Source organism: Cherax quadricarinatus, chromosome 73, assembly GCF_038502225.1.
Source record: "Cherax quadricarinatus isolate ZL_2023a chromosome 73, ASM3850222v1, whole genome shotgun sequence".
Classification (NCBI taxonomy): Eukaryota; Metazoa; Arthropoda; class Malacostraca; order Decapoda; family Parastacidae; genus Cherax; species Cherax quadricarinatus.
Window position 1 is genome coordinate 8,370,625 of NC_091364.1, and position 27,491 is coordinate 8,398,115.

The 27,491-nt window shown below is 42.0% G+C and overlaps 1 protein-coding gene across 2 annotated transcripts in view; it reads left to right on the plus strand.

Annotated features, from left to right (window-relative positions):
- The first annotated feature begins 23,857 nt into the window (after positions 1–23,857).
- Positions 23,858–27,491, plus strand: part of NiPp1 (nuclear inhibitor of protein phosphatase 1) — a 42,480-nt gene continuing 38,846 nt past the window's right edge. The window contains exons 1-2 of one of the 2 annotated variants that reach the window (XM_053794675.2): positions 23,907–23,947; positions 26,975–27,084. Coding sequence is in view for 1 of the 2 variants with exons in the window: in XM_053794673.2 (XP_053650648.1) it covers positions 23,919–23,947 (29 nt within the window). In the remaining variant the exon portion in view is untranslated. Of the gene's footprint in view, positions 23,948–26,974; positions 27,085–27,491 lie in introns of both variants that reach the window. The other variant, XM_053794673.2, reaches the window with a different exon arrangement.

Sequence of the window (27,491 nt, forward strand, 5' to 3'; positions counted from 1 at the left end):
GACATGCTGAGAGAAATACACCTTTAGGTGTATAAGTTCTGTGCAAATCACAAATAAATACACTGGCGTACACCATCAAAAATGCTTCTATTTCTAGGCTGATGAATTATTATTATTATAATCAAAAAGAAGCGCTAAGCCACAAGGACAATACAGCTAGGCTGATGAAGAAAATGTTGATCAGTTTCCGTTCACAGCTGAAGAACACTGAGTTATACTGACGTGGATGTGTTTCTGGTTACTGAGTTATACTGACGTGGATGTGTTTCTGGTTACTGAGTTATACTGACGTGGATGTGTTTCTGGTTTAGTTTAGCGTAAGATCATAACCTAAATATGTTGATGGAATGTCATGTTAAGTACCAGGATGCTGTCTTTCACCTAGACTAATGATCAATAGCAGCAGTTACTGATGTAAGCTGGTGTGACGGAGAAATATGTGGTGGAGAATATCACCTCAACTTTATCCCTAGCAAATGTGCTAGGGATATATTTAGTGCTACGCTTGTATTATCAAGCTTCGAAATTTATATTTTAGGGTAAACAGATTCCAGTGAGATGTTCTTAAATGATTGTGGCTTGTCTTATAGACTCAAAATTTTTGCTTAAGGTTAAGACATGGGTAGTTTTCTTTCATCTGTTTCTCCTGTTTACCTAGCAGTAATTAAGTACCTGGATCACGACATTGATAATGCTTCCTTATACCTGTTGTTCATATTCACCTAACAGTGATTAGGTACCTGGGTCACGACATTGGTAACGTTTCCTTGTATCTGTTTACCTAGCAGTAATTAGGTACCTGGTTGGTAGCCGACAGTGGTGGGTGGCATCCTGGGGAAGGAGAGAAGAATGTTCTTCCTACAGAGCCAGACTAAAACAATCTAAGGGAACATAACATACTGGAAATTCGTCCGTCCCAGAGATACAGCGAAGCTGCGGACGCAGTGGTAAAACAATGATTGCTGAGAAGTCTTCACTGGCACAATGTTCATGTCACCCCACAACAATGATATCACCCACACTGATGTCACCCACGACAGTGGTGTCACAAACAACATTGATGTCACTCACAATGTCACCCAGAAAGTAGAAGTCACCCTCAACAATGATGTCACAGTAATGTCACCCCTCAGCATAGATGTCACCCACAACATTAATGTCACCCAGAAACTAGAAGTCACCCCCAACATTTATGTCACAATGATTTCACCCAGAATATAGAAGTCACCCTCAGTATTGATGTCACAAACAGTGATGTCACCCATAACACTGATGTAACGTACACTGATGTCACCCACAACACTGTTATCACCCAAAAGATATCCTAGACACAGATATCACCCCTCACCATTAATTAATGTCACTCACAACACTGATGTCATCCAAAAATTTCACTAGAGCATAGATGTCGCCCTCAGCAGTGATGTCACCCACAACAAAATAGGGACCTATTTATTGCTAGGTGAATAGAAGGAGTAGGTACAGGGAGAAGTGCCTCTAGTCGCCACGCGCCCGGGAATGAGTCTGGGTCCTCCGACTGTGAGCTTAACACTACCACTGCTGCGAACACAGTGTATCAGTACCAACAAACGTTAAATACAAACACGTATATACAACACTTAGGACATTCAGCAGACGTTTCGCCCACTTGAATAAGTGGACTGAGAAAGTCGCAAGTGGGCGAAACTTCTAATAAATGTCCTAGGTGTTGCTGCACACTCTTCCACGCGCCTTCATTCTCTCTTCTTATTTCATATCACTGCTACTTATATTATTGATTTTATCTGCTTCCCAATATTTCATTCTATGTCCCTATACAATTTTATTATTTTTTTTTGTTTAAATCCCCCTCCCCCCCAAAAAAATCCTCCATGACAATTTTTAATCTCGCTGGGTAAACAATGTGTAATAACCTATTTGTAATTATCTATTTGAGCTTCCAGAGGGGGTGAGCTCTAGCTCTTGGTTACGACTCTTCACCTTCGATCGACTGTGTACTCACTTATTTGTGGTTGCTGGGGTTGATTCTCAGATTCTGGTAGCACTTCTTAAGTTGCCACTCCATATCTACTCCATTTTAGCCTCGTGCGCCCTGTCGTACCTACTCCACCACTTCCTCACAGAGATCATTCCACTTCCCGACCATTCTGTGACTTTAGAAATATTTCCTAACATTTCAGTGGGTCATCTATGCGTTTAACTTCCAGTGTTCGTGAATTCCAATTTCTCATCTCTCAAACAGCCTAACACTGTCTGCCTTTTCAATTTCCTGAGTATTCTGTCTTCCAGTGTCGCTACATCTAATTCCGTCAGCCTTTCTTCCTTGCTCGTGGCTATTAGCTCAGAAACAAGCCTTGTTGCATACCTCTGCAATTTTTCCAGAAGCAGTACTGTTCCGAATACCGATCCTTGTGGAACCCCGCTAGTTAGTCCGTTCCATTCTGACGTTTCTCCTGACAGTCACTCCTTGCTTCCTTTCCCTAAGATATTCTTTGATCTACCGGAATACGTTCCTTGTTATTCCTGCCTGAATCTCAACTTTTTGGCCTAGTCTCTTGTGGGGTACGGTATCAAACGCCTTCTTGCAATCTAACAAATCCAATCCACTCAATCCTCTCTCTCTCTCTCTCTCTCTCTCTCTCTCTCTTAGTAAGGTAAGATTTGCCGTCCTAAACCCATGCTGTTTTTTTTATTAAACTGTCTCCATGTGTTCTTCCACTACCGCTCGTAAATTTCTCCATTACTTTGCAATGTATGTCAGAGAAACTGGTCTGTAGTTTAAGACCTCTTGTCTGTTTCCTATCCTAAACATATGGACTACATTTGTAGTCTTTCAAATCTCTGGTAACCATCCCGTATTCATTGACTTGTTGTAATTCATACCTAATGGATCAGATAATGCTTCTGTGTCCTCTTACAGAATTCAGGGTGATACGATGTCAGGTCTTATTGCCTTTGATGTATCCAGGGCCATCAAAAGTTTCTTTACTTCTTCCCCTGTTGTATGGATGGCATCTAATACTTGTCGTACCCCCTATTCCTTAGTCTCTCTGATATTGCTCCAATTTCACTGGGAAGACTTCTCCAAATCGTTGTATCAACATTTCACAGACTTCCTTGCCGTTGTTCGTGATCTCCTCCTTCCTCAGTAGAATTACCTGGTCCTTTACTGTCGTCTTTCTTCTAATGTGGCTGTGAAGTAGTTTCGGTTTAGACGTGGCCTTTACTGTTGTGTCATTCTCAAATTATCTCCCAGCTTCTCTCCTCACCCTAGTACGTTCGTTTCTGGCAAGTCTGCTCACTTTTCTTTATATATTTTTCTTTCACTCTCACACTTATTTTTTCCTCCCTGCTTCTCTGGTGTACTCACCAATTTGTGGTTGCAGGGGTCAATTCACAGCTCCTGGCCCCGCCTCTTCGCTAGTCGTTACTAGATCCACTCTCTCCGTATACGTGTTCTGTGTATAACTTCTGGCACTCCACGAAGTTAGGTGAAGTGGAAGACAGTAAGGACATCGGAGGTGCTGCTGAATTGTGAGATTCAAGTCGGATGGAAGGTTGAAAGTGGAGGGTGGAGAGAAGAGGATGGAGAATAGAGGGTTGAGAGTGGAGGATGGAGGGCGAAGGATGGAGGGTGGAGAGTGGAGGATGGAAGGTGGAGACGGGTGGCAAATACGGTGCTGTGACTCCTGAGTTGAGAAGAGGGAACAGGCCATCCATGAAAGCAGTGCATACTGCAGGTGGGACGGAACTTGTGCCTTGGAGAGTTTTACAAATATTTTTGTTAGGCAAGTACAGGCTGCGCCTCATGCTGTAAGCTGTTTGTCTGACTTCCCTGAAGCATTTACCACACGTGAATTACGCTGTCACGATATCAAAACCATCGTATAATGTTTATTTTCTTTCACTCTCAGTCTCCCTCTTTCTCTCTCTCTTTCTGTGTCAGTGTGTTCCTCTCTGCTAGGCTGGTGTCTCTTTCCCTCGCCCCACTGTGAAGTATTGATGGGAGGTGGACGCGTGTTAAAGCGGATGAGTAAGGTAGGTGAGTGGCTGGCAGGCAGGCCCGCCATCACTACCTCCAAACACTTGCAAATCCTCTTCTATTGTTACCTTAAACCCAAGTTAAATTACTGAGCTGGTGATCCACGAGGCACGATCTTGAATCGTTAAGAAAGAAGGGATGGAGGAATGTTCTTAAACTTATCTGATGCAGATGAAGTTACAAGCTAAGACTTATTAAACCCAACGCAGCTCGTTTCAAAGCCTAGCTCTGAGGTAATCTCCCTCACCCACCCCAGGATGCTAGCTACAGCCATTGACAAGCTCTCGGGTACCTACAATATATACTGCTGGGTGAACAGAGACTGTTTTGCTATTACTTCCACTACCGGCATTACCTCTACCTCTACTTCTCCACTTCTTCCTTTCCTTCTCTCTTTGTCCCGTCCCTGTTCCCCTTACATATATACATGTATATATTGGCTCCCTCATCCTCGTGTATTAGTATGACTTGTAAATGGTCCAAATCGGACCGAAACGTCATTATAAGCTTCGCTCTCTCCTACCTGCGGGTTATTTGTGTAAACTGATTGATTAGCCTAGAAGTCTCGTTTCGCATAGGAATCAAACCAAGGTTCCTTCGTGACTCACGAAATCTTAATAACACGATTGTAAACAAACCATGGTACGGGTGGGGTTTGAACACTGGCCTGGAGTTTTACGACTCACTCGCCATGGGTTCAAACCCCATCCGTACCGTGGAAGGTTCCCTGATTGTAACCCCCAAAAAATCCGGGTTCGATTCACGGACGGCATGAAACGGAATGAGATGGAATGAAAATGAAAACAACTGCCTCTGCTTACTTAACAGTATATAGATGCTTACGTGGTTCGATCGCCTGTACGAGTGGAAACATTAGGACGTGCTTTCTTAAGATACCTGTTGTCCCTGTTCACCTAGCAGTAAAATAGGTACCTGGGTGTTAGTTGACTGGTGTGGGTCGCGTCCCGGGACAATATTGACCTAATTTACCTGGAATACTCTGCATAACAAGGGGCTTCATTTATAGTAGTATGTAACTGATGTCAGCTAGGCCTGTATACCGTGTACATGTACTCACCCAGATGTACTTACCCAGATGTACTCACCCAGATGTGCTTACCCAGATGTACTCGCCCAGATGTGCTTACCCAGATGTACTCACCCAGATGTGCTTGCCCAGATGTACTCACCCAGACGTGCTTATCCAGATGTATTCACCCAGATGTGCTTACCCAGATGTACTCACAGCCTAGTTTTGTTTGCAGGGATCGATACTCAGCTCCTGGGTCTTTCTTGAACGACATTCACCGGGATTATTGGTTCCTGGTCATATATTATGCTCTGTTATATCTAGCTAGATCAAATTTATTTTCCACCTGATGTAAAGTGTGTGGGTGTGTGAGTGTGATAGCACAGTGTATGTGTGATGTTACAGTGTGTGTGGTAGCACAGCGTGTGGGTGCGTGTGTGTTGTAGCACAACGTGTGGGTGCGTGTGCGTGTGTGTGTGTGTGGTAGCAAACACACAAAATACAACATTATCTTGTTAGAGGTGGTTGGCGCTAATCACTTCCGTGACTGGTCTACTGTACCTTAGTAACTTAAGTCAAAGATGAACTACCATATTCACCTTGTCAGTTCCTCTAACAGTGGCGTCTGTTTAAACAATTCTACAGTAACCGTAATAGCTGTGTCATAACACTGGGTTGTGACAGTTACTGAAGAGAAGAAAAAGGGAGACGAAGTTGTCGTTATATTAGTCATGTCGCCATACATGAGACTTTATTATATGATGGTACGTTCAGTGGTACCGCTGGTGCCATGGATGCGGAACAGCTAAACGCAAGTGTTGGTGCGCGCTACGGTAGTCGGTGATGTTTAGTAACACAGAGGTTAGGTTAGGTAAGATTTGTCAGGAAACAGAACAAGTGTTTCCTGAAGCGAGTCTTAATCATATGACCCGCCGCTGGAGCTTTTGGTAATCTGACCTAGGCCTTCAGCTGGCTTACTGGTCCACCCCTTTAAAAATTATGGTTACATGTTGTAATTATAACTATTATTCTCAGCTTAATAGTACTAACACAGGTGTGCTTATCCTAGTCTTTATACCAGGCCAGAGCGACCGCTGGTTTATTGATCAGATTCAGGGATGAGGGGCAGGGAAGAAATGTAGAAAATGGTCGATCATTCACCAGCATGATAGCGACAATGGGGAGCACCTTGCGGGTGCAAAGAGTGGCCTGGCTGAACGGCTAATGAGATTACTTCACTGATGGCCATACACGGCTCGTGAAGCTGGAACACTTGTGTAGCTTCGTGTGTGGTGCAGCGTTCCCTTGCACGAAGTTACAAACGAGGATAACCCAACAAAGCCAAGTAGTATATTTTATTTCTACTAAGGTCCTCCATTAGGATACGACCCACAACAGTCGACTAACATCCAAGTACCAATTTACTGCTAGGTAAACAGGGGCAGCAGGTGTAAGGAAATTGAACTAAAATCCTTCAGGCAATGAGCTCGATAATATTTTCTTTCGTGACTTAATATAATTCAGAAGAGCGAATCTGTCAAATCATTGTATACGGGGCCAGTACCGAGAAGCTCACCAGGTATTTTATCAACACATGGATGTTCTCAGAACACTCACTCGACCAGAGCACAGTCCTAGCCGAGCTTCGTGATGACAAAATATGGGGGGCTTCAAGACTAACGGATGAAGGATCGCGCTTCCACCACTCCTTGAAATGAATGATCCACAGAGGTTTAGTACTTTACATAAATATATGCATCCAGGATGAGAGGTATAACGAGAGTGATGCAGCGACATTCTCGCATTTATTTGTAGTACTCATCATTATGGAAGTGTGAGAGACGAAACCTTATAACCTGCCCCTGGGGTACTTTGGAATTTAGCAGAAGCCACCACAGTGCTTTGAATGTTATGCCAATATTGTCGACTCACCATGCTCACGAAACTCTTCAAATGCATTCCCGACCTTAAGGGGCACGTAAGTTCCCTCGTCTTCTAATAACTTGTTCATTTTTCCACTATAATCTACCTTGTTCATAATTGCTATCGCTGTGAGAAATTACCTGCATGAGGTTTACAGGGTATTACCTGAATTGTTACATGCAAGTAATTTGGGTGAAGTAAGTGGGACTTAATCACAGTAGGTCACAGGACTGTCACTCCTTCGATGCCCACTCTTTCACCATTCTCACAAAAAAGGTTGACCTGACATTAAATTAATAATTACAATATTAAACATTAACACCGATAATGGTATATTATAAAATAGTGTGGAGTGTATATTATTTGGCCTGCTGGGTACACAGAATATAATTATTGTACAATACATATAATACAATAGTGTTATTAGAAAAGAAATTCGTATTACCACTTACCATTTAGTTACTGTAGTTGGATCAGTGTACCTGGAGAGGGTTTCGGGGGTCAATGCCCCCGTGACCCGGTCTGTAACCAGGTCTCATGGTGGATCAGGGCCTGATCAATCAGTCTGTTACTGTTGGCCGCACGCAACCCGACGTACAAACCACAGCCCGGCTGGTCCGGTACTGACTTTAGGTGCCTGTCCAGTGCCTTCTTGAAGACAGGGGTCTATTGGTAATCCTCCTTATGTATGCTGGGAGGCAGTTGAACAGTCTTAGGCCCCTGACACTTACTGAATTGTCTCTTATCGTGCTAGTGGCACCCCTGCTTTTTATTGGGGGATGTTGCATCGTCTGCCGAGTCTTTTGCTTTCATGGAGAGTGATTTTCGTGTACAAGTTTGGTACTAATCCCTCTAGGATTTTTCAGTCAGGCATCTCTCTTGCCTGCGTTCTTGGAAGTACAGGTTCAGGAACTTCAAGCGATCCCAGTAATTGAGGTGTTTTATCTCCGTTATGCGCGCCGTGAAGGTTCTCTGTACATTTTCTAGGTCAGCAATTTCACCTGCCTTGAAAGGTGCTGTTAGTGAGCAGCAATATTCCAGCCTAGATAGAACAAGAGACCTGAAGAGTGTCATCATGGGCTTAGCATCCCTAGTTTTGAAGGTTCTCATTGATACAGTGTAATGGCCTTTGAAGGTGAGATCCTCTGATATGATCACTCCCAGGTCTTTTACATTAGTTTTTCGCTCTATTGTGTGGTTGGAATTAGTTTTATACTCTGATATAATTTTAATTTCCTCACGTTTTCCATATCGGAGTAATCGAAATTTCTCATCACCGAACTTCATATTGTTTTCTGCGGCCATTTAAAGATTTGGATGATGTCCGCCTGGAGTCATGCGGTGTCTTCAATGGAGGACACTATCATGCAAATTCGGCTGTCACCTGCAAAGGAAGACACGGTGCTGTGGCTTACATCCCTGTCTATGTCAAATATGAGGATGAGGAACAGGATGGGAGCGAGTACTGTGCCTTTTTTTTTTTTAGTTTAATATGTTTATTATGCACCCCATACCCATCCTGTGGGCGGTAGTCAAAAGATTACAGAGGTACATAATGGGTCCAGGGACTGGGCCTCAAAGTTTTGATAGCTGAGCAAGTTACAGAGGTAATGAATTCACAATTTACAAAGGTAATGAACTCACAATTTACAAAGGTAATGAACTCCAGGTAGGTCTAGTCACAATCATGACAAGTTACAAAGGTATTTACAGATTACAGAGGTACATAATGGGTCCAGGGACCGGGCTCCAAAGTTTTGATGGCTGAACTAGGTACAAGGTAATGAACTCACAAGTTACAAAGGTAATGAATACTGTAAGAATGGTTACTTACGTTTATACATGGCTACAATCATGAACAAATTTTAGAGTAATGAGCAATTCACACTTCCACACCCGGTCACAACTGTAGTGAGTTATTGGTGCAAATATTGATTGTTGAGTCACACACACACACACACACACACACACACACACACACACACACACACACACACACACACATGCACACATGTGGTAATGCTTTATTTACAGCTAGCAAAGTCAGGGTATTTCTCCAGAATGGTCTGTAATATACCACTGTGGATAAAATACTTAGCCATTTCTTGAGCACTTCTGAGTGAGTTGTTTCTAAACTCATTAATTTTATCGCACTCCAGTACATAATGACGCAGGGTGTGACAATAGTCCATCTGGCAAAGTTTACATTTCGTTTGGTCTACATCTGTGCCTTGTGGAACAAAGCTTTTCACCGTAGCCGCCTCCGACTTTGCTCTGTTTACTACTACTCTTTGTGCTTTATTTGTTAGGAAACTATAGATCCATCTACCAGCTTTTCCTATTATTCGTTTATCATGTATTTTGTACGTATAACGTACAAAATACATGATAAACAGGGTCACACTTGTCAAAGGCTTTTGGGAAGTCTGCATTTTTTTGTCTTCTAGAGCATCCAGGACCTTGTCATAGTGGTCCCGTAGTTGGGACAGACAAGAGCGACCTGCTCTAAACCCATGTTGCCATGGGTTGTGTAACTGATGGGTATCAGTGATTTTGCTTCTTAGAACCCTTTCAAAGATTTTTATGATATGGGACATTAGCACTATCGGTCTGTAGTTCTGTGCTATTGTTTTACTGCCCCCTTTGTGGAGTGGGACTATGTTGTTTTTAACAGCTGTGAGACAACCCCTGTGTCCATGCTCCCTCTCCATAGGATGTTAAAAGCGCAGTTTTTGATGAACACGGAATTCCACGAGTCTGGACCAGGGGCAGAGTGCATGGGCATGTCATTTATCGCTTTTTCGAAGTTATTTGGCGTCAGGATAATATCAGATAGGTTCGAGTCTACCAAATTCTGTGTCTCTCATAAAAAATTCATTTAGGTCTTCGACTCTCAGTCTGGTTAGCAGCTCGCTAAAAACCGAGTTATATTGGGACTTGAGTAGCTCACTCATTTCCTCGCTGTCATCTGTGTAGGACCCATCTCGTTTAAGTAGGGGCCCAATACTGGATGTTGTTCCCGACTTTGATTTGGCATACGAAAAGAAATATTTTGGGTTTCTTTCAATTTCATTTTAGTTCTTCCCGCGTTTCTTGACTCCTATAAGATTCCTTTAGCTTTAGTTCGATGTTTGCTATTTCTCTGACCAGTGTCTCCCTGCGTATTACAGATATATTGGCCTCTTTTAGCCGCTCTGTTATTTTTTGCCTTCGCCTGTAAAGGGAGCGCCTTTACCTTTCTAGTTTACATCTTCTTCTTTTCTTTAAAGGAATATGCCTTGAGCAAACCTCGAGTGCCACAGAGTTAATTTGTTCTAGACATAGGTTTGGATCCGTGTTGCTTAGACTATCTCCCAAGTTTATATCATTTATGACTCATCCCTGATTGACTTAATAAAGCTTTATTCAGAGCAAAACATAAGTAAGTTTATTCAGGTTAATACAAATACAGTTACATAGATTGTCATACATAGCTATTTGTGCTTGGGGTTCAACTGCAGCAACACACCTAAAGCCAATAATAACCTAACAAAAGGCCGCAGTAAGAATAATCACTAAATCCCATCCCTGGCAACACCCCCCCCCCACTCTTCATAGATCTAAACTTACTCCCTGTTCAGAACATCCACACTTACTACTGTGCAATCTATATCTACAGGACCTTAAATTCCAATATTAACCTTGACCTAAAACGCTTTCTTGATAATTGTGACAGGATCCACAGGCATAACACCAGACACAAACATCTCTATGACATTCCCCGTGTTCCACTAAACCTTTACAAAAATTCAATGTATTTCAAAGGACCTAAAATCTGGAACACCCTACCTGAAAACTCTAGAACTGCAGACACATTCATCACTTTCAAAACTATAGTTAGAAAACATCTTATCTCCCTGATACACCCCGACAACTAACTACATGATAACCACCTGGTGGTTCACAATTACACTCACTCACCCACTGACTATAAACCCAGAAATACTAATCTTAATCTTAAAATAATAAATCCTAACTAGTCATAAGTTTGCCTATGATACTCAAATATAGACACTTTGTATTGTGGCAAAACAAAAGCATTCACATTGCTAAACTCACAAATTATGATGTAGTCACTTAGCCTTAATACCATAATCTGTAAGGATTTAATGTTAAGAATTAATCTAAGTCTGCCCGAAATGCCTAGCCATGCTAGGTGTCCTAGTGGCCCCCTCTGTAATTAGTATATTATAACATGTAAACCACACAATACCCAAAACCTGTAAAACCCACATTGTAACCCTTATAGAGAATAAACTTGAATTGAACTGAATTGAATTGAATAGCAGCATATGTGTAAAGAACCTAGGATAACCTAAAAATGTATGCTCTGCACATGGTGCCTTTTCACCATCCCTATACCTGTGGGGATAACCATTGTACGAGTATTGAGTATAGGTTTCAATCAGTGAGTGTCTGTCTCAATTAGCAGACAAAGGGTCGAGCCTTTATCACTCCTTGTGCTGAATAATTTACACTTTCCATAATAATAATAATAATAATAATAATAATAATAATAATAATAATAATAATAATAATAATAATAATAATAATATCTGAGTATTTGCATTTGACTGATTTCTCCACTGAACAGCTGAATCCTACTGATACGTAAATTTCGATTATTGGTCCGTAATTCAATAAATTTATGCTGTGATTTTCAGAAGTAGAGAGAGCGGTGGGCAGGTCAAGAAAAGACGCCCTGTGCAGAGTTTAGTCAAGCCATGGATTTATACAGCTCTACATACTGAAATGTTTCAATAGCAACTTGCACTGCAACGTGTATCATTGCTTTACTGTGGTCGGTAGCACGCTACTTGGATCCAATTGTGGCCAAGTAAATGAAAGGAAAGGAAAGTAGCTGCAAGTCTTGTGGTGCGTGCAGCTGGTGACCATTCCTACAAGTGATCCAAGGTTTGGTTTTCAGCCATGACGAGGCGCATGGACAAGTTTGTTCCTGCTTGCTTATCAGTAGAAATACCGTGGAATTAACCAGCTATTAACCTGGTATATCATACCGAGAGGTAGAGGAAAGCGACAGGTGAACAAATACTTAAAACATTAGGAAGCGTGAATGAGAATCGTGTGGGTCAAGTGTAGCGTACACCGAGCACAAGCACAGCAGGGTTTATTAGTCTCTGATGAAATTAAGACACATGTGCAACATCTAGGTATCTTTATTGTAGACGTTTCGCCATCCAGTGGCTTTATCAATACAAATTCCAGGACATAACTTGAAGACTTTAGGACTATATACAGAGGCAGGAGGACGGAGTGGAAGTGGAAGAACTGATGAGGTACAGAAGTTGATGTCGTGGTCACATGTGAGTCGCGGACCTGGACAGGCCTTTTTATAAAGTAACTTGACCATACAGAAGAATATAAGAAATGAGGAACACTGCACCAAGCCTATTGGCTCGTATTAGGCAGGTCTTTCTCAAACTCAAACCCGGTAACAAAAGATTTTCCCTAACTCATTTTCAATGCTACACAAGGAATAGCAATGAGCTTTGATAACCCTATTAACTCATGTACAAGTCCCACTCAAATCCAGCCACTCTCACTCATGTATTTATCCACTTAACTTTGTGGCCAGGGTATTTAACACTCCTGTTAAGTACCCTGGCCACAGACCGGGCCGAGGAGGCGGTGATCCCCGAAGCCCTCTCCAGGTATACTCCAGGTATACTCCAGGTATCTCACTTAGACCATTGACTTTGTCAATGGTCCAAGTCGGACCGAAACGTCGTCGTAAGCTTCTCTCTTTTATGTGCGGGTTATTTGTGTATTGTAACCTTCCCTGGTATCTTGCACGGTCAGGCACAACAGGCTTCTGAAAGTACTTGTGTTCGTGGTACCAAGATAGTGAAAATGTTGCATCTTCCTGCTTTCTGCATCTTTGATCGCAGTTGCAAACACGATGAAACAGAAACCGGGAAGCTATATTTTCACCATCCTGGCCCAAATGATTCTCGACCATGCTTCACCCTGTCCACATCGTGACATGATCGTCAGAAGACCTTACTTCCGCACTGCTTAACCTGACCATCATGTGAACCTTACTGGACATCATTCTTCTCTTACGTACCTTGACTATATAAACTGTTTTCCTTTGACTGGTTTGGTAATAGAGTTGTGGATGAGTGGAACAAACTCCCAAGTACAGTTATAGAGGCCAGAACGTTGTGTAGCTTTAAAAATAGGTTGGATAAATACATGAGTGGATGTGGGTGGGTGTGAGTTGGACCTGATAGCTTGTGCTACCAGGTCGGTTGCCGTGTTCCTCCCTTAAGTCAAGGTGACCTGACCTGACTAGTTTGGGTGCATTGGCTTAAGCTGGTAGGAGACTTGGACCTGCCTCGCATGGGCCAGTAGGCCTTCTGCAGTGTTCCTTCGTTCTTATGTTCTTATGTTCTTATGTCTTTTTCCTCGGTTAACTAACTGATGTGCATCGCATCTTAGGCAGTACTTGACGAATTAACAACGTTTCCATTCTGTCCCTACCCTTTTCATCTTTCAGTAAATAGTTGCTTGGGTGTTGGTTGACTGTCGTGGGTCGCAACATGGGCAAGGCGAGACGAATGAACAAGTCTCCTTATATATGTTGCTCTTTTCCATCTATCAGTAAATAAGTACCCGGGTGTTAGTCGACTATTGATGGTCTCATCCTAGGAAAGAATCCTAACTGAAAAAGAAAACACTCTAGTTTACTTTGCTGATTCTGCAATAATAAAAAAGACGAAAGTTAAGACACATGTGCAACATCTGGATATCTTTATTGTAGTAGACGTTTCGCCATCCAGTGGCTTTATCAATACAGATTCTAGGACATAATAGGAAGACAGTAGAACTATATACAAAAGATGAGGTAATCAGTCCCTCGGCCTTGGAGTTAGTGTTCACAGCATCGTGGTGGAGGAGAGTCTGGAGCAAAGGCAAGAAGACTGGCGCTTTTTATAGGCGTCAGTGAATGGGACGGGCAGCAGACGAGGTCAGTCACTGGTAGGCGGGATTCCCCAGTGGAAGTAGGTCCTTCCCAAAGAGATGGGTTAGTTGCAGCAGCCGTGAAGAAGGTCTTGTAGATGTCCTCTGAACCAAGATTCCATGATGTTGCAGTGTCTGACAAGTTGTGCAAAGAAAGGTATAAAATACCGACAATATTGTCGGTATTTTATACCTTTCTTTGCACAATAAAAAAGACACCTAAGAATAACCTCTCCTTTTTCTTAAGTACATAAGAGTGGAGGAGCACTGTCGCAGGCCTACTGGCTCATGCTAGGCAGGTCCGATTTTACACCTACTCATGTGCCTGTCTTCTTTGCCCTCTTCTTCTTTTTCCTCTTCTACTATCATCATCATCTTCCCGTGTTAGTTAATGTTCTGTCACGTACGTCTTGATAGACATTCTGTAGCTGGCCGGCATCTCACAAGTAATTATTGACTCTGTATCTGACCTAAATTCGGAGAGGGAGAGTGCTGGTACATGTTCTGGAGGTGCTCCTGAATTATTGCTGCCTGAGGCTGGAGCCAGACACCACTGTGCTGCTTCCCTCACCACCTGCCCACACTGATGTTACCGCCTGCCCACACTGATGTCACCACCTGCCTAAACTGATGTTACCACCTGCCCACATTAATATCATCACCTGCCCACACTGTTGTCACCACCTGCTCTCACTGATGTCACCACCTGCCCACACTGCTGTCACTACCTGCCCACACTTCTGTCACCACCTGTCCACATCGATGTCACCACCTGCCCATACTGATGCCACCACCTGCTCTCACTATCACCACCTGCTCAGACTGATGTCACCACCTGCCCTCACTGATGTCACCACCTGCCCTCACTGGTCACCACCTGCCTCCCAGCATACATAAGGGGGATTACCAACAGACCCCTGGCAGTCTTCAAGCTGGCACTGGACAAGCACCTAAAGTCGGTTCCTGATCAGCCGGGCTGTGGCTCGTACGTTGGTTTGCTTGCAGCCAGCAGTAACAGCCTGGTTGATCAGGCTCTGTTCCACCAGGAGGCCTGGTCACAGACCGGGCCGTGGGGGCGTTGAACCCCGGAACTCTCTCCAGGTAAACTCCAGGTAAACTGATGTCACCACCTGCCCACACTGATGTCACCACCTGCCTACACTGATGTCACCACCTGCCCACACTGATGTCAACACCTGCCCACAATGTCGTCACCACTTGCCTACACTGATGTCACCACCTACTCTCACTGATGTCACCACCCGCCAACACTGATGTCACCACCTGCCCACACTGATGTCACCATCTGCTCTCACTGATGTCACCACCTGCCCACAATGACGTCACCACCTGCCCACAATGATGTCACCACCTGCCTAAACTGATGTCACCACCTGCCCATACTAATGTCACCACCTACCCACACTCATGTCACAACCTGCTCTCACTGAAGTCACCACCTGCCCACATTGATGTCACCACCTGCCTAAACTGATGTCACCACCTGCCCACACTAATGTCACCACCTGCCCACACTGATGTCACCACCTGCTCTCACTGATGCCACCACCTGCAAACACTGATGTCACCACCTGCCTAAACTGATGTCACCACCTGCCCACACTGATGTCACCATCTCCCCACACTGATGTCACCACCTGCTCTCACTGATGCCACCACCTGCAAACACTGATGTCACCACCTGCCTAAACTGATGTCAACACCTGCTCTCACTGATGTCGCCACCTGCCCACACTGCTGTCACCACCTGCCCACACTGATGTTTCCACCTGCCTAAACTGATGTCACCACCTGCCCACACTGATGTCACCATCTGCCTACACTGATGTCACCACCTGCTCACACTGATGTCGCCACCTGCCCACATTGCTGTCATCACCTGCTCACACTGATGTCACCACTTGCCCACACTGATGTCACCACCTGCTCTTACTGGTTACCACTTGCCACACTGATGTCACCACCTGCTCTCACTGGTATCACAACATGCCCACACTTATGTTACCACCTGCCCACACTGTCACCACCTTCCCACACTGATGTCACCACCTGCCTACAATGACGTCATCACTTGCTTACACTGATGTCACCACCTGTTCGATGTCACTACCTCTCAACACTGATGTCACCACCTGTTCGATGTAACTGCCTCTCAACACTGATATCACTTGTTCAGACTGTCTCCACCTGACTACACTGATGTCACCATCTGCCTACATTGATGTCACCACCTGCCAACATTGATGTCATCACTTGCCCACATTGATATCACCACCTGCCCACACTAATGTCCCACCTGCCCACAATGATGTCACCAACGGCCAACATTGATGTCACCACCTATCCACCTTGATGTCACCACCTGCCTGCGCTAATGTCACCACCTGCCCAGACTTACATCACCACCACCTGGTCGGAATGACGTCACCACCTGCCCGGACTGACGTCACTCAGGAATTTGCTGCTTCCCTGATATATTAGTATATATTATATTCACATAGAAGCGCTAAACCTGCAAGAATAATTCAGCGCCTTGGGAATGGGCGGTAATCAAGGCTTGATCCGAGGAAAGGGAAGGTAGCTCCAAATCCTCAGATCAAGAGTCCTTCATCAACATCAAGGAGCTATTCATTGATGCTGTAGAGGGGCTCGTGATCCAAGGAATAGAAGCCACCATCATCTTCCTTGAATCAAAACTAATTCTTATTCCCCATGCGCTGTATGGCTCCTACGGATTTAGCGCTAATAATAATAATAATAATAATAATAATAATAATAATAATAATAATAATAATAATAATAATAATAATAATAGTAATAATAATAATAATATAATAACAATAACAATATAATAATAATAATAATAATAATAATAATAATAATAATAATAATAATAATATAATAATAATAATAATAATAATAATAATAATAATAATAATAATAATACAATTTAAGGTGTATAGATAAGATACAGAATTAGATTTAAGATACAGGGTCAAAGACCTTGTGCACTAAATATCAATACATGAAGTATAAGTCACGATAACATAGTTGTCACAACTCACTCTGACTTTTTTGGGTTATCCCAGGTTCTCTACACATATGCTGCTATGTATGATAATTCTATGTAACTGTATTTGTGTATACCTGAATAAACTTACTTAACTAACCTACATTCTGGACAGGAAACTTTAAATGACGTTTTCGATCCATCCTGGACCATTATTTAATGACTTGATAATGGTCCAGGTCAGACCGAAACATCGTGTAAATTTTCCTCCTCAGAGTGTGGGCTATTTGAAAATAAAAAAATCTCTGCATCTGCGGGATTTTCCTTTTTTTTTTTTGGTTGATGATGATGAAGCTGCACATTTGTTGTGTGTGCAATTCTTCCTTGAGCATTTTCAGTCATAGTGACGTGCATCCAAATCCTTCACTGGAGTGAGATACACAGCTGTTTGTCCAGATTAAATGCTCTGCATTGTCCGAAATGTTCAGCAAGACCATGGGCTTTCTGCATGTGCACCCATCTCTGTACAAACATTATGTCATGCTGAACTATATCTTTGTCCTCACTTAACGTCGTCGATAAGTTCTTGGAAACTGCAACTTTAAGCAAAACGACGTATAACGAAACTTATTTTACCATAGGCTATATTACCTGGAGTTTACCTGGAGAGAGTTCCGGGGATCAACGCCCCCGCGGCCCGGTCTGTGACCAGGCCTCCTGGTGGATCAGAGCCTGATCAACCAGGCTGTTGCTGCTGGCTGCACGCAAACCAACGTACGAGCCACAGCCCGGCTGATCAGGAACTGACTTTAGGTGCTTGTCCAGTGCCAGCTTGAAGACTGCCATGGGTCTGTTGGTAATCCCCCTTATGTGTGCTGGGAGGCAGTTGAACAGTCTCGGGCCCCTGACACTTATTGTATGGTCTCTTAACGTGCTAGTGACACCCCTGGTTTTCATTGGGGGGATGGTGCATCGTCTGCCAAGTCTTTTGCTTTCGTAGTGAGTGATTTTCGTGTGCAAGTTCGGTACTAGTCCCTCTAGGATTTTCCAGGTGTATATAATCATGTATCTCTCCCTCCTGCGTTCCAGGGAATACAGGTTTAGGAACCTCAAGCGCTCCCAGTAATTGAGGTGTTTTATCTCCGTTATGCGTGCCGTGAAAGTTCTCTGTACATTTTCTAGGTCGGCAATTTCACCTGCCTTGAAAGGTGCTGTTAGTGTGCAGCAATATTCCAGCCTAGATAGAACAAGTGACCTGAAGAGTGTCATCATAGGCTTGGCCTCCCTAGTTTTGAAGGTTCTCATTATCCATCCTGTCATTTTTCTAGCAGATGCGATTGATACAATGTTATGGACCTTGAAGGTGAGATCCTCCGACATGATCACTCCCAGGTCTTTGACGTTGGTGTTTCGCTCTATTTTGTGGCCAGAATTTGTTTTGTACTCTGATGAAGATTTAATTTCCTCGTGTTTACCATATCTGAGTAATTGAAATTTCTCATCGTTGAACTTCATATTGTTTTCTGCAGCCCACTGAAAGATCCGGTTGATGTCTGCCTGGAGCCTTGCAGTGTCTGCAATGGAAGACACTGTCATGCAGATTCGGGTGTCATCTGCAAAGGAAGACACGGTGCTGAGGCTGACATCCTTGTCTATGTCGGATATGAGGATGAGGAACAAGATGGGAGCAAGTACTGTGCCTTGTGGAACAGAGCTTTTCACCGTAGCTGCCTCGGACTTTACTGTGTTGACTACTACTCTGTGTTCTGTTAGTGAGGAAATTATAGATCCATCGACCGACTTTTCCTGTTATTCCTTTAGCACGCATTTTGTGCGCTATTACGCCATGGTCACACTTGTCGAAGGCTTTTGCAAAGTCTGTATATATTACATCTGCATTCTTTTTGTCTTCTAGTGCATTTAGGACCTTGTCGTAGTGATCCAATAGTTGAAACAGACAGGGGCGACCTGTTCTAAACCCATGTTGCCCTGGGTTATGTACCTAGTAACATATGTGTAAATTACCTAGGATAATCCAAAAAGGTCAGAGGGACTTATTTCCATTGAGATCCTGAGTGCGGTAGTCATCAGAGATTAAAGAGACACATAATGTTGGTTTTGTGTGCGAGAGGCATAGACATCCAGCAAGCGAGTATGTGTTAGGAATAAGTGGAGGCAAGTGGTTTTTATGACTTGACGTGCTGTTGGAGTGTTGGCAAAGTAACACTTATTAAAGATGGGTGACATTTAGGTGTGCATACAGAAAGCACCTTAGTATACAGCAAGGATTCAGGACAACCTGTTAGCCGGACTTGAGTCCTGGAGATGGGAAGTACAATGCCTGCACTCTGGACGGTTACAAAGCATGGCTTGCTTCTGCAGTGTTTTAAAAACTGAGGTTGGAGAGTTGAAGGAGGAGGTCTTGCTGCTCCAGAAGGAGATTAGGAGGCTGAAGGTCCACCTCAATGGGCCTGGGAGAGAGTGTGAGGTGGTTGGAGATGTGGGGAATGAGGCTTCTAGCAGTGAGGTGCAGTCTGTCTCTCACTGTGAGGAGGCTGTAGGTGGGGAGGTAGCAACGGCTACCAGCAGTGAGGTGCAGCCCAGCACCTGCTACAAGTGGCGAGTTGTTCACAGTAATGGAAGGCGCATCAGAGTAAGGAAAGTTAAGAGTGAAGATCTGAAGGTAGGAAATCGCTTCTCTGTTCTCCAGGATGAATGTACTTCAGTGGCCAGTGAAGGTAAGGGTACTACTGCCCCTGCTAATGAAGGTAAGCGCATTCTTGTGGTTGGTGACTCTCAGGTAAGATATGTTGACCGTGCTTTTTGTAATAGGAATAAGAAGATGAGAGATAGAGTGTGCTTCCCTGGAGCTGGTGTTGGGGACATTGTCAACAGGCTGGATAATATCATGTCAGGTAATGGGAACAAGCCCATTATCTGTCTCAGTGCTGGTGGAAATGATATTGGGAAGGGTAGGAGAGAAGAGCTGCTAGATAAGTACAGGTCAGCTATAGATTTCATTAAGTCTAAGGGAGGGATCCCAATCATATGTAGCATCTTGCCTAGAAGGGGAGTAGGAAATGAATGGTTGTCTAGGGCAATTGGTGTAAATTGCTGGCTAGACAGATACTGCAAGGAACTTGCAATCCCATTCATTGACAACTGGAACAACTTTTATGGCAAACATGATATGTATGCAAGGGATGGGGTACATCTCTCTGGGGCAGGGGTGGTAGCACTTGCAGACTCGATTGAGAAGGCCATTGGTGAAATGCCTATGATTTTAAACTGATGGAAGATAGAGGTATGGGTGTGTGTGGGAAACAAGCAGGTTGCAACACTAGGGTTGGAAACAGTAAATGTATAAAAGGCATTCAGCATGAAGTTATAAATAAAGACAATAGAACAGGTCAGCAAACAAAGGGGGACAGCAGAGGGCAGCAAGGGACTAGCTCCCTTAAGGTTTACTATACTAATAGCAGGAGTGTTAGAAATAAGATAGATGAGCTAAGATTAATTGCAAGTGCAGGAAACATAGATATTATTGCTATAACAGAGACCTGGCTCAATCTGAAAGATAGAGAGATGCCCTCTGAATGTCACATACAAGGCTATAAATTATTCCACACTGACAGGGTCAACAGGAAAGGTGGTGGAGTAGCGATGTATGTCAGAGACAATTTAAATTGTTGTGTTAGACAAGATATTAAATTAGAAGCGTCAGCCACTGAATCTGTTTGGTTACAGCTTCTCGAGGGCCGAGAAAAACTAATTTTGGGTGTGATTTACAGGGCCCCAAATCTTGATAGGGAGTGCAGTAAACTTCTATGGGACGAAATTCGTAAGGCATCTACATACGAAAATGTTGTGCTAATGGGAGATTTCAACTATAGACAGATTGACTGGAGCAATTTGACAGGAAATTTAGAGTCGGGTGACTTTCTTGATACGATCCAGGATTGTTTTTTAAAACAGTTTGTGACAGAGCCAACTAGGGGAAATAACCTCCTTGACTTGGTTCTTGCCAGTAGGGAAACACTAATTAATAATCTTGAGGTTAATGATGAGCTTGGGGAGAGTGATCACAAATCACTCAGTTTTAATATATCATGGAATTCCCCTAATAATGGCAATCAAGTCTCCGTCCCTGACTTTCGCTTGGCTGATTTCATAGGACTGAAAAATTACTTAGGTGGGCTGAACTGGAATGACCTGACTAAGGGTCAGGTAGGTGGTGATGGTTGCCGATATGATGCTTTCCAGGGCATAGTTCTAGCTGCTCAGTCAAATTATGTTCCAAATAGGGAAATCAGATCAAACAAAAATGATCCTAAATGGATGAACAATAGATTAAAATATCTGATTGGTCAAAAGAGAGGCATATATAGGCAAATCAAAAGAGGAGAGGGGCAATTAAGAAATCGATATATTCAGTTAAAGAGAGAAATAAAAAAGGGAATTAGAAAAGCAAAAAGAGATTATGAGGTTAAAGTTGCAAAAGAATCGAAGACTAACCCAAAAGGATTCTTTCAGGTATACAGAAGTAAGATCAGGGACAAGATAGGCCCACTCAAAAGTTCCTCGGGTCAGCTCACTGACAGTGATAAGGAAATGTGTAGAATTTTTAACACATACTTCCTCTCAGTTTTTACACAGGAGGATACCAGCGATATTCCAGTAATGATAAATTATGTAGAACAGGACGATAATAAACTGTGCACTATTAGGGTCACAAGTGACATGGTCCTTAGGCAAATAGATAAATTAAAACCTAACAAATCCCCAGGCCCTGATGAACTGTATGCAAGGGTTCTAAAGGAATGTAAAGAGGAGCTTAGCACACCTTTGGCTAATCTTTTCAACATATCACTACAAACTGGCATGGTGCCAGATAAGTGGAAAATGGCAAATGTGATACCTATTTTCAAAACAGGTGACAGGTCCTTAGCTTCGAACTATAGACCAATAAGCCTAACCTCCATAGTGGGAAAATTTATGGAATCAATAATTGCCGAGGCAGTTCGTAGCCATCTTGAAAAGCATAAATTAATCAACGAATCTCAGCATGGTTTTACAAGGGGGCGTTCCTGCCTTACGAATTTATTAACTTTTTTCACTAAGGTATTTGAGGAGGTAGATCATGGTAATGAATATGATATTGTGTATATGGACTTCAGTAAGGCTTTTGACAGGGTCCCACATCAGAGACTATTGAGGAAAATTAAAGCACATGGAATAGGAGGAGAAATTTTTTCCTGGATAGAGGCATGGTTGACAAATAGGCAGCAGAGAGTTTGCATAAATGGGGAGAAATCAGAGTGGGGAAGCGTCACGAGCGGTGTTCCACAGGGGTCAGTGTTGGGCCCCCTGCTGTTCACAATCTACATAAACGACATAGATGAGGGCATAAAGAGCGACATCGGCAAGTTTGCCGATGACACCAAAATAGGCCGTCGAATTCATTCTGACGAGGACATTCGAGCACTCCAGGAAGATTTGAATAGACTGATGCAGTGGTCGGAGAAGTGGCAGATGCAGTTTAATATAGACAAATGCAAAGTTCTAAATGTTGGACAGGACAATAACCATGCCACATATAAACTAAATAATGTAGATCTTAATATTACGGATTGCGAAAAAGATTTAGGAGTTCTGGTTAGCAGTAATCTGAAACCAAGACAACAGTGCATAAGTGTTCGCAATAAAGCTAATAGAATCCTTGGCTTCATATCAAGAAGCATAAATAATAGGAGTCCTCAGGTTGTTCTTCAACTCTATACATCCTTGGTTAGGCCTCATTTAGATTATGCTGCACAGTTTTGGTCACCGTATTACAGAATGGATATAAATTCTCTGGAAAATGTACAAAGGAGGATGACAAAGATGATCCCATGTATCAGAAACCTTCCCTATGAGGATAGACTAAGGGCCCTGAAACTGCACTCTCTAGAAAGACGTAGAATTAGGGGGGATATGATTGAGGTGTATAAATGGAAGACAGGAATAAATAAAGGGGATGTAAATAGTGTGCTGAAAATATCTAGCCTAGACAGGACTCGCAGCAATGGTTTTAAGTTGGAAAAATTCAGATTCAGGAAGGATATAGGAAAGTACTGGTTTGGTAATAGAGTTGTGGATGAGTGGAACAAACTCCCAAGTACCGTTATAGAGGCCAGAACGTTGTGTAGCTTTAAAAATAGGTTGGATAAATACATGAGTAGATGTGGGTGGGTGTGAGTTAGACCTGATAGCTTGTGCTAACAGGTCGGTTGCCGTGTTCCTCCCTTAAGTCAATGTGACCTGACCTGACTAGGTTGGGTGCATTGGCTTAAGCCGGTAGGAGACTTGGACCTGCCTCGCATGGGCCAGTAGGCCTTCTGCAGTGTTCCTTCGTTCTTATGTTCTTCTTATGAAGGAGGGGTGGGGATATTTACATTTTAAACTAGTACCGGCGCCCGTCCTGCAAGACAGTGATGGAGTGAGTGATGATGAAAGTAAGTTAAAGACCCCAATGGAAATAAGTCACTCTGCCTGACTTTTTTGGGTTATCCTAGGTTCTCTACACATATGCTGTTATGTATGATAATCATTATAACTGTATTTGTGTATACCTGAATAACCTTACTTATTCTTCGTTTTTGGGCCACCCTACCTCAGAGGGAAACAGCCGGTGTGTTACAAAAAAAAAAAAGAGGGTAGGGGACACTGACTGGGGCCCAATATTTCTAAGCTAAGAAAGTTACGGTAGTAAGGAACTATCTACAAGAATAATGCACAGGTATAAATCTATAATCAATTCCATTTTAATCCAATAATCCGTGGATATATTTTAGCCCAGTTGTCGCTGTCAACAAAGCTTCGCCAAGAACATGGCGAATCACTACGAAATTCCCAAATGGTAAACTTTTGAGTCTTGTGTTGGAGCTCATTCATTAAGAGTAGTACTGGAGGCCTCAGTGGAGGTAGAAACAAGTGATATGTGAAGCACAGGTGATGCTTCTCAAACATTACACTAAAAACATCTAAATAAATAGTCTGCCTTTTTATGCCACGATTTACAAACTATTATTGGTTGTTTAAAACTGTTTAAAAAACAAGACAGGGAGGAATAATATAGCAAATGCATTCTTTAGCGAAATGTATTGCATTGTCAAACTTGAAGCCAATTATTAAATTAGTGCGTTATGTTATATTAAAACTGAAAAGGCAATTTGGTTTGAAGGCAAATGACCCTTGTGGGTTAAGCGCTTAGTTTAATTTTAATAATAATGATTTGAAAGATTAGGTTTTATTTAGGTTATTAATGCAGAAGGTTGGTAATAATAATAAGTTGGGATTTTTTTTATTCTAGTGTGGCTGTTCTTTCAAGGAATTTACAAGTGCTCACACACCAAGCAATAAATGTAACGATAAAATGCTAAAATCGATATTAAAGTGTGATAGTATGATAAGATTTTCTTTGGATTTTTAACCCGGAGTGTTAACTACCCAGGATAACCCAAAAAAGTCAGTGCATCATTGAGGACTATCTGTCTTTTTTCATTGTGGTCCTTCATTCTTGTTCCCCAGCATGTAACCCACACCAGTTGACTAACACCCAGGTACCTACTTGCTTACTAGGTGAACAGCAGGTGTGAAGAAACATACCCAATGCTTCTATCCGTGTCGGGGATCGAACCACAGACATTCAGTGTGTGAGGTGAGAGCGTTGCCAACACAGCCAACCAAGTTGGGATTTTGTTTTTCTGGAATGGCTGTTCTTTCAAGAAATTTACAAGCACTTGCTTACCTGTCTATAAATGTAACGATGAAATAAATGTAACAAAGAAATATTAACATTCATATTTAAGAGTGAAAGTATAATGAGGATCAAAAGTAAAGCTGTGAAGTCAGAGTTGAAGTCGGAAGCATTTCTTGGGTTACTGGAGTTGGAGTTGGTAAAAGTGTACCAACGCTGACTCCGACTCCTAATAAATTAAAATTGTATAGAATATAAATTAAGCAATAATTTGGAAAAGGAAGGGGTATGTACCTAATGGAGTTCATTTTTTTTTTAAATAATAATTTATTAGGTTGTTTTAGGTGTTCAATTGCGTTTTACTTTATTGTAATTTTAACTTTGAATTCTTTTTAGTAATATCAAAAGATGTACTTCAGATTTTTGAACTACTAGAGAAAGATGTTTCTGATTCAGATTTTTTTTTATAGTTTCTTTCTTTTACATTCTATTACTTTATACTTGCTAGTCTTTTTGTAAAAATATAACCTCATTGTTTCCATTTTTTAAGTTTTGTCCTTTGTTTAACTATAAGGTTATTGAATGTTTATAATTTCTTTAATAAATAACATATAAAAACCAAAATGGCATAGCTATAGCCTTTAGACCCAAGCTTTAACAGGTTACTGGGCTTGTATGTTGCATGCTTGCAATCAATATAAGAAATACTTAATTAGTATATTTATAATTTATTCCCAGTATATATTTAAAGGAGTTGGAATTGAAGGTTTTATGTACCGACTCCACAGCCCTGATCATAACCCCCTTGTAGCCTAGGATAACCCAGTGAAGCCCCTGTTATCAGACTATTATTTCCATTAAGGTTCTTGAGATAAGATTTTGCTTGGATTTTTAGCCCGGACGGTTAGCCACCCAGGATAACCCAATAAAGTCATTGCGTCATCAAGGATTGTCTGTCTTACTACTAGTGGGGTCCTCATTCTTGCCCCCCAGAATGTGACTGGTGGCCTGGTGGTTAATGCTCTCGCTTCACACAGTGAGGGCCTGGGTTCGATTCCCAGCCAGAGTAGAAACATTGGACGTGTTTCTTTCCACCTGTTGTCTATGTTCCCCATCAGTAAAATGGGTACCTGGGTGTTAGTCGACTGGTGTGGGTCGCATCCTGGGACACTGACCTAAGGAGGCCTGGTCACAGACCGGGCCGCGGGGGCGTTGACCCCCGGAACTCTCTCCAGATATCTCCAGTTGACTAACACCCAGGTACCTACTTACCACTAGGTGAACAGATACAACAATTATATGGAAACATGCCCAATGTCTCCATTTATCCAGGGTCTGAACCCATGTCTTCAATTGTAAGCAGAAAATTAATAATTCAAAAATAATAATTTTATCATTTACCAGAATAATTGGTACATGTATGTGCAGTCATAATCAAGTATGGATATTAGATTTGTGCAGTAGTTTATATTCAGTTTTTTATGTACTTTTTCAGTTGCATTTATGAAAACTTGCACTATATAGAGAAGCTTTACAAGAGAGCTGACTGTATGCTAAAGTTTTTGTAGCTTCTGTCATGTAGCAAGAATTGAGAATCAACTTTGCCATTGTATGAACCCACTTATGTTACTAGCACCATATCATGTAGTGAGATTTCACACCACAATCTGTTACTTGATTTCTCTATAGAGTACATTTTGACTTAACTTTCAGTGTTTAAAATATATGTAATGTAGATTTTTACTGAAATTAGCTCTTGAACTTTATGTATGTATATATGCATGTATGTGTATACAGACAGACAAAAAAGAAGGTGGATGAGAATTTTTTTATTTTTTTGCACTGGAATGCAACAGGAGTTTCTATTGTTCTATAATACTGTACCATATTTTCTGTCATATACGATAAAAGAAATTCCAAAAAAATTAAGTCCAAAAATGATCATGCAGTCCTGCATCATATACAGTCCATAATTATGGTAATAGTAAAGTATAAATATGATAATCTACACTAAAAAAATTTCCCCAAAAACTCCTAAAATTAGGGTGGGGAAAATGTAAAGGTGCGTCTTGTATGATGGAAAATACCAAACGTAGACTAGGAGCTGTTTCCAACTTCAGCTCAAATTAATCCACGTCACTGGCATTTTGTTCCTGGAACACGATTTGCTAATGCATTTACATTCAGGTCCCCAATGAGTGGTGGGTGCTCAAGGGCGATTGGAGTAAAGGATCTTTGTCCAGTTTACAAGCCTTGGATCTCTGGCTTACATAGCGAGTATCCTAGCGGCTACACTGGTCAGTACTCTTTTTTTTTTTTTCTCGTGTTTTCATAACCTACATTATCTTGTTAATTAAATGAGTTCTCACTCTATATATACTGTACTTGAAATAAATGAAATATAGCAAAATATACAGTACTTAGAGTACAGTACGTATGTGACTGCTTGGCATAACTTTTATTATTTATTCTTATTCGTATATACTTTATACATAATTTCTGTTCAATTTGTTTAGATGGATAGAGTAGTGAAGGATAGAAATTATGAATGAAGAAAGTATGAGTAAATCTCAGATAGCAGTTGATTTAAAGTGTATCATAAACTGTTTAGTTATTTTTAAAATAAAAAATTGACAAATGTAATTGCAAGAATACAGTAAATAATTTAGAAAATACCAATATGTAAACAGTAGGTTCCTGACAT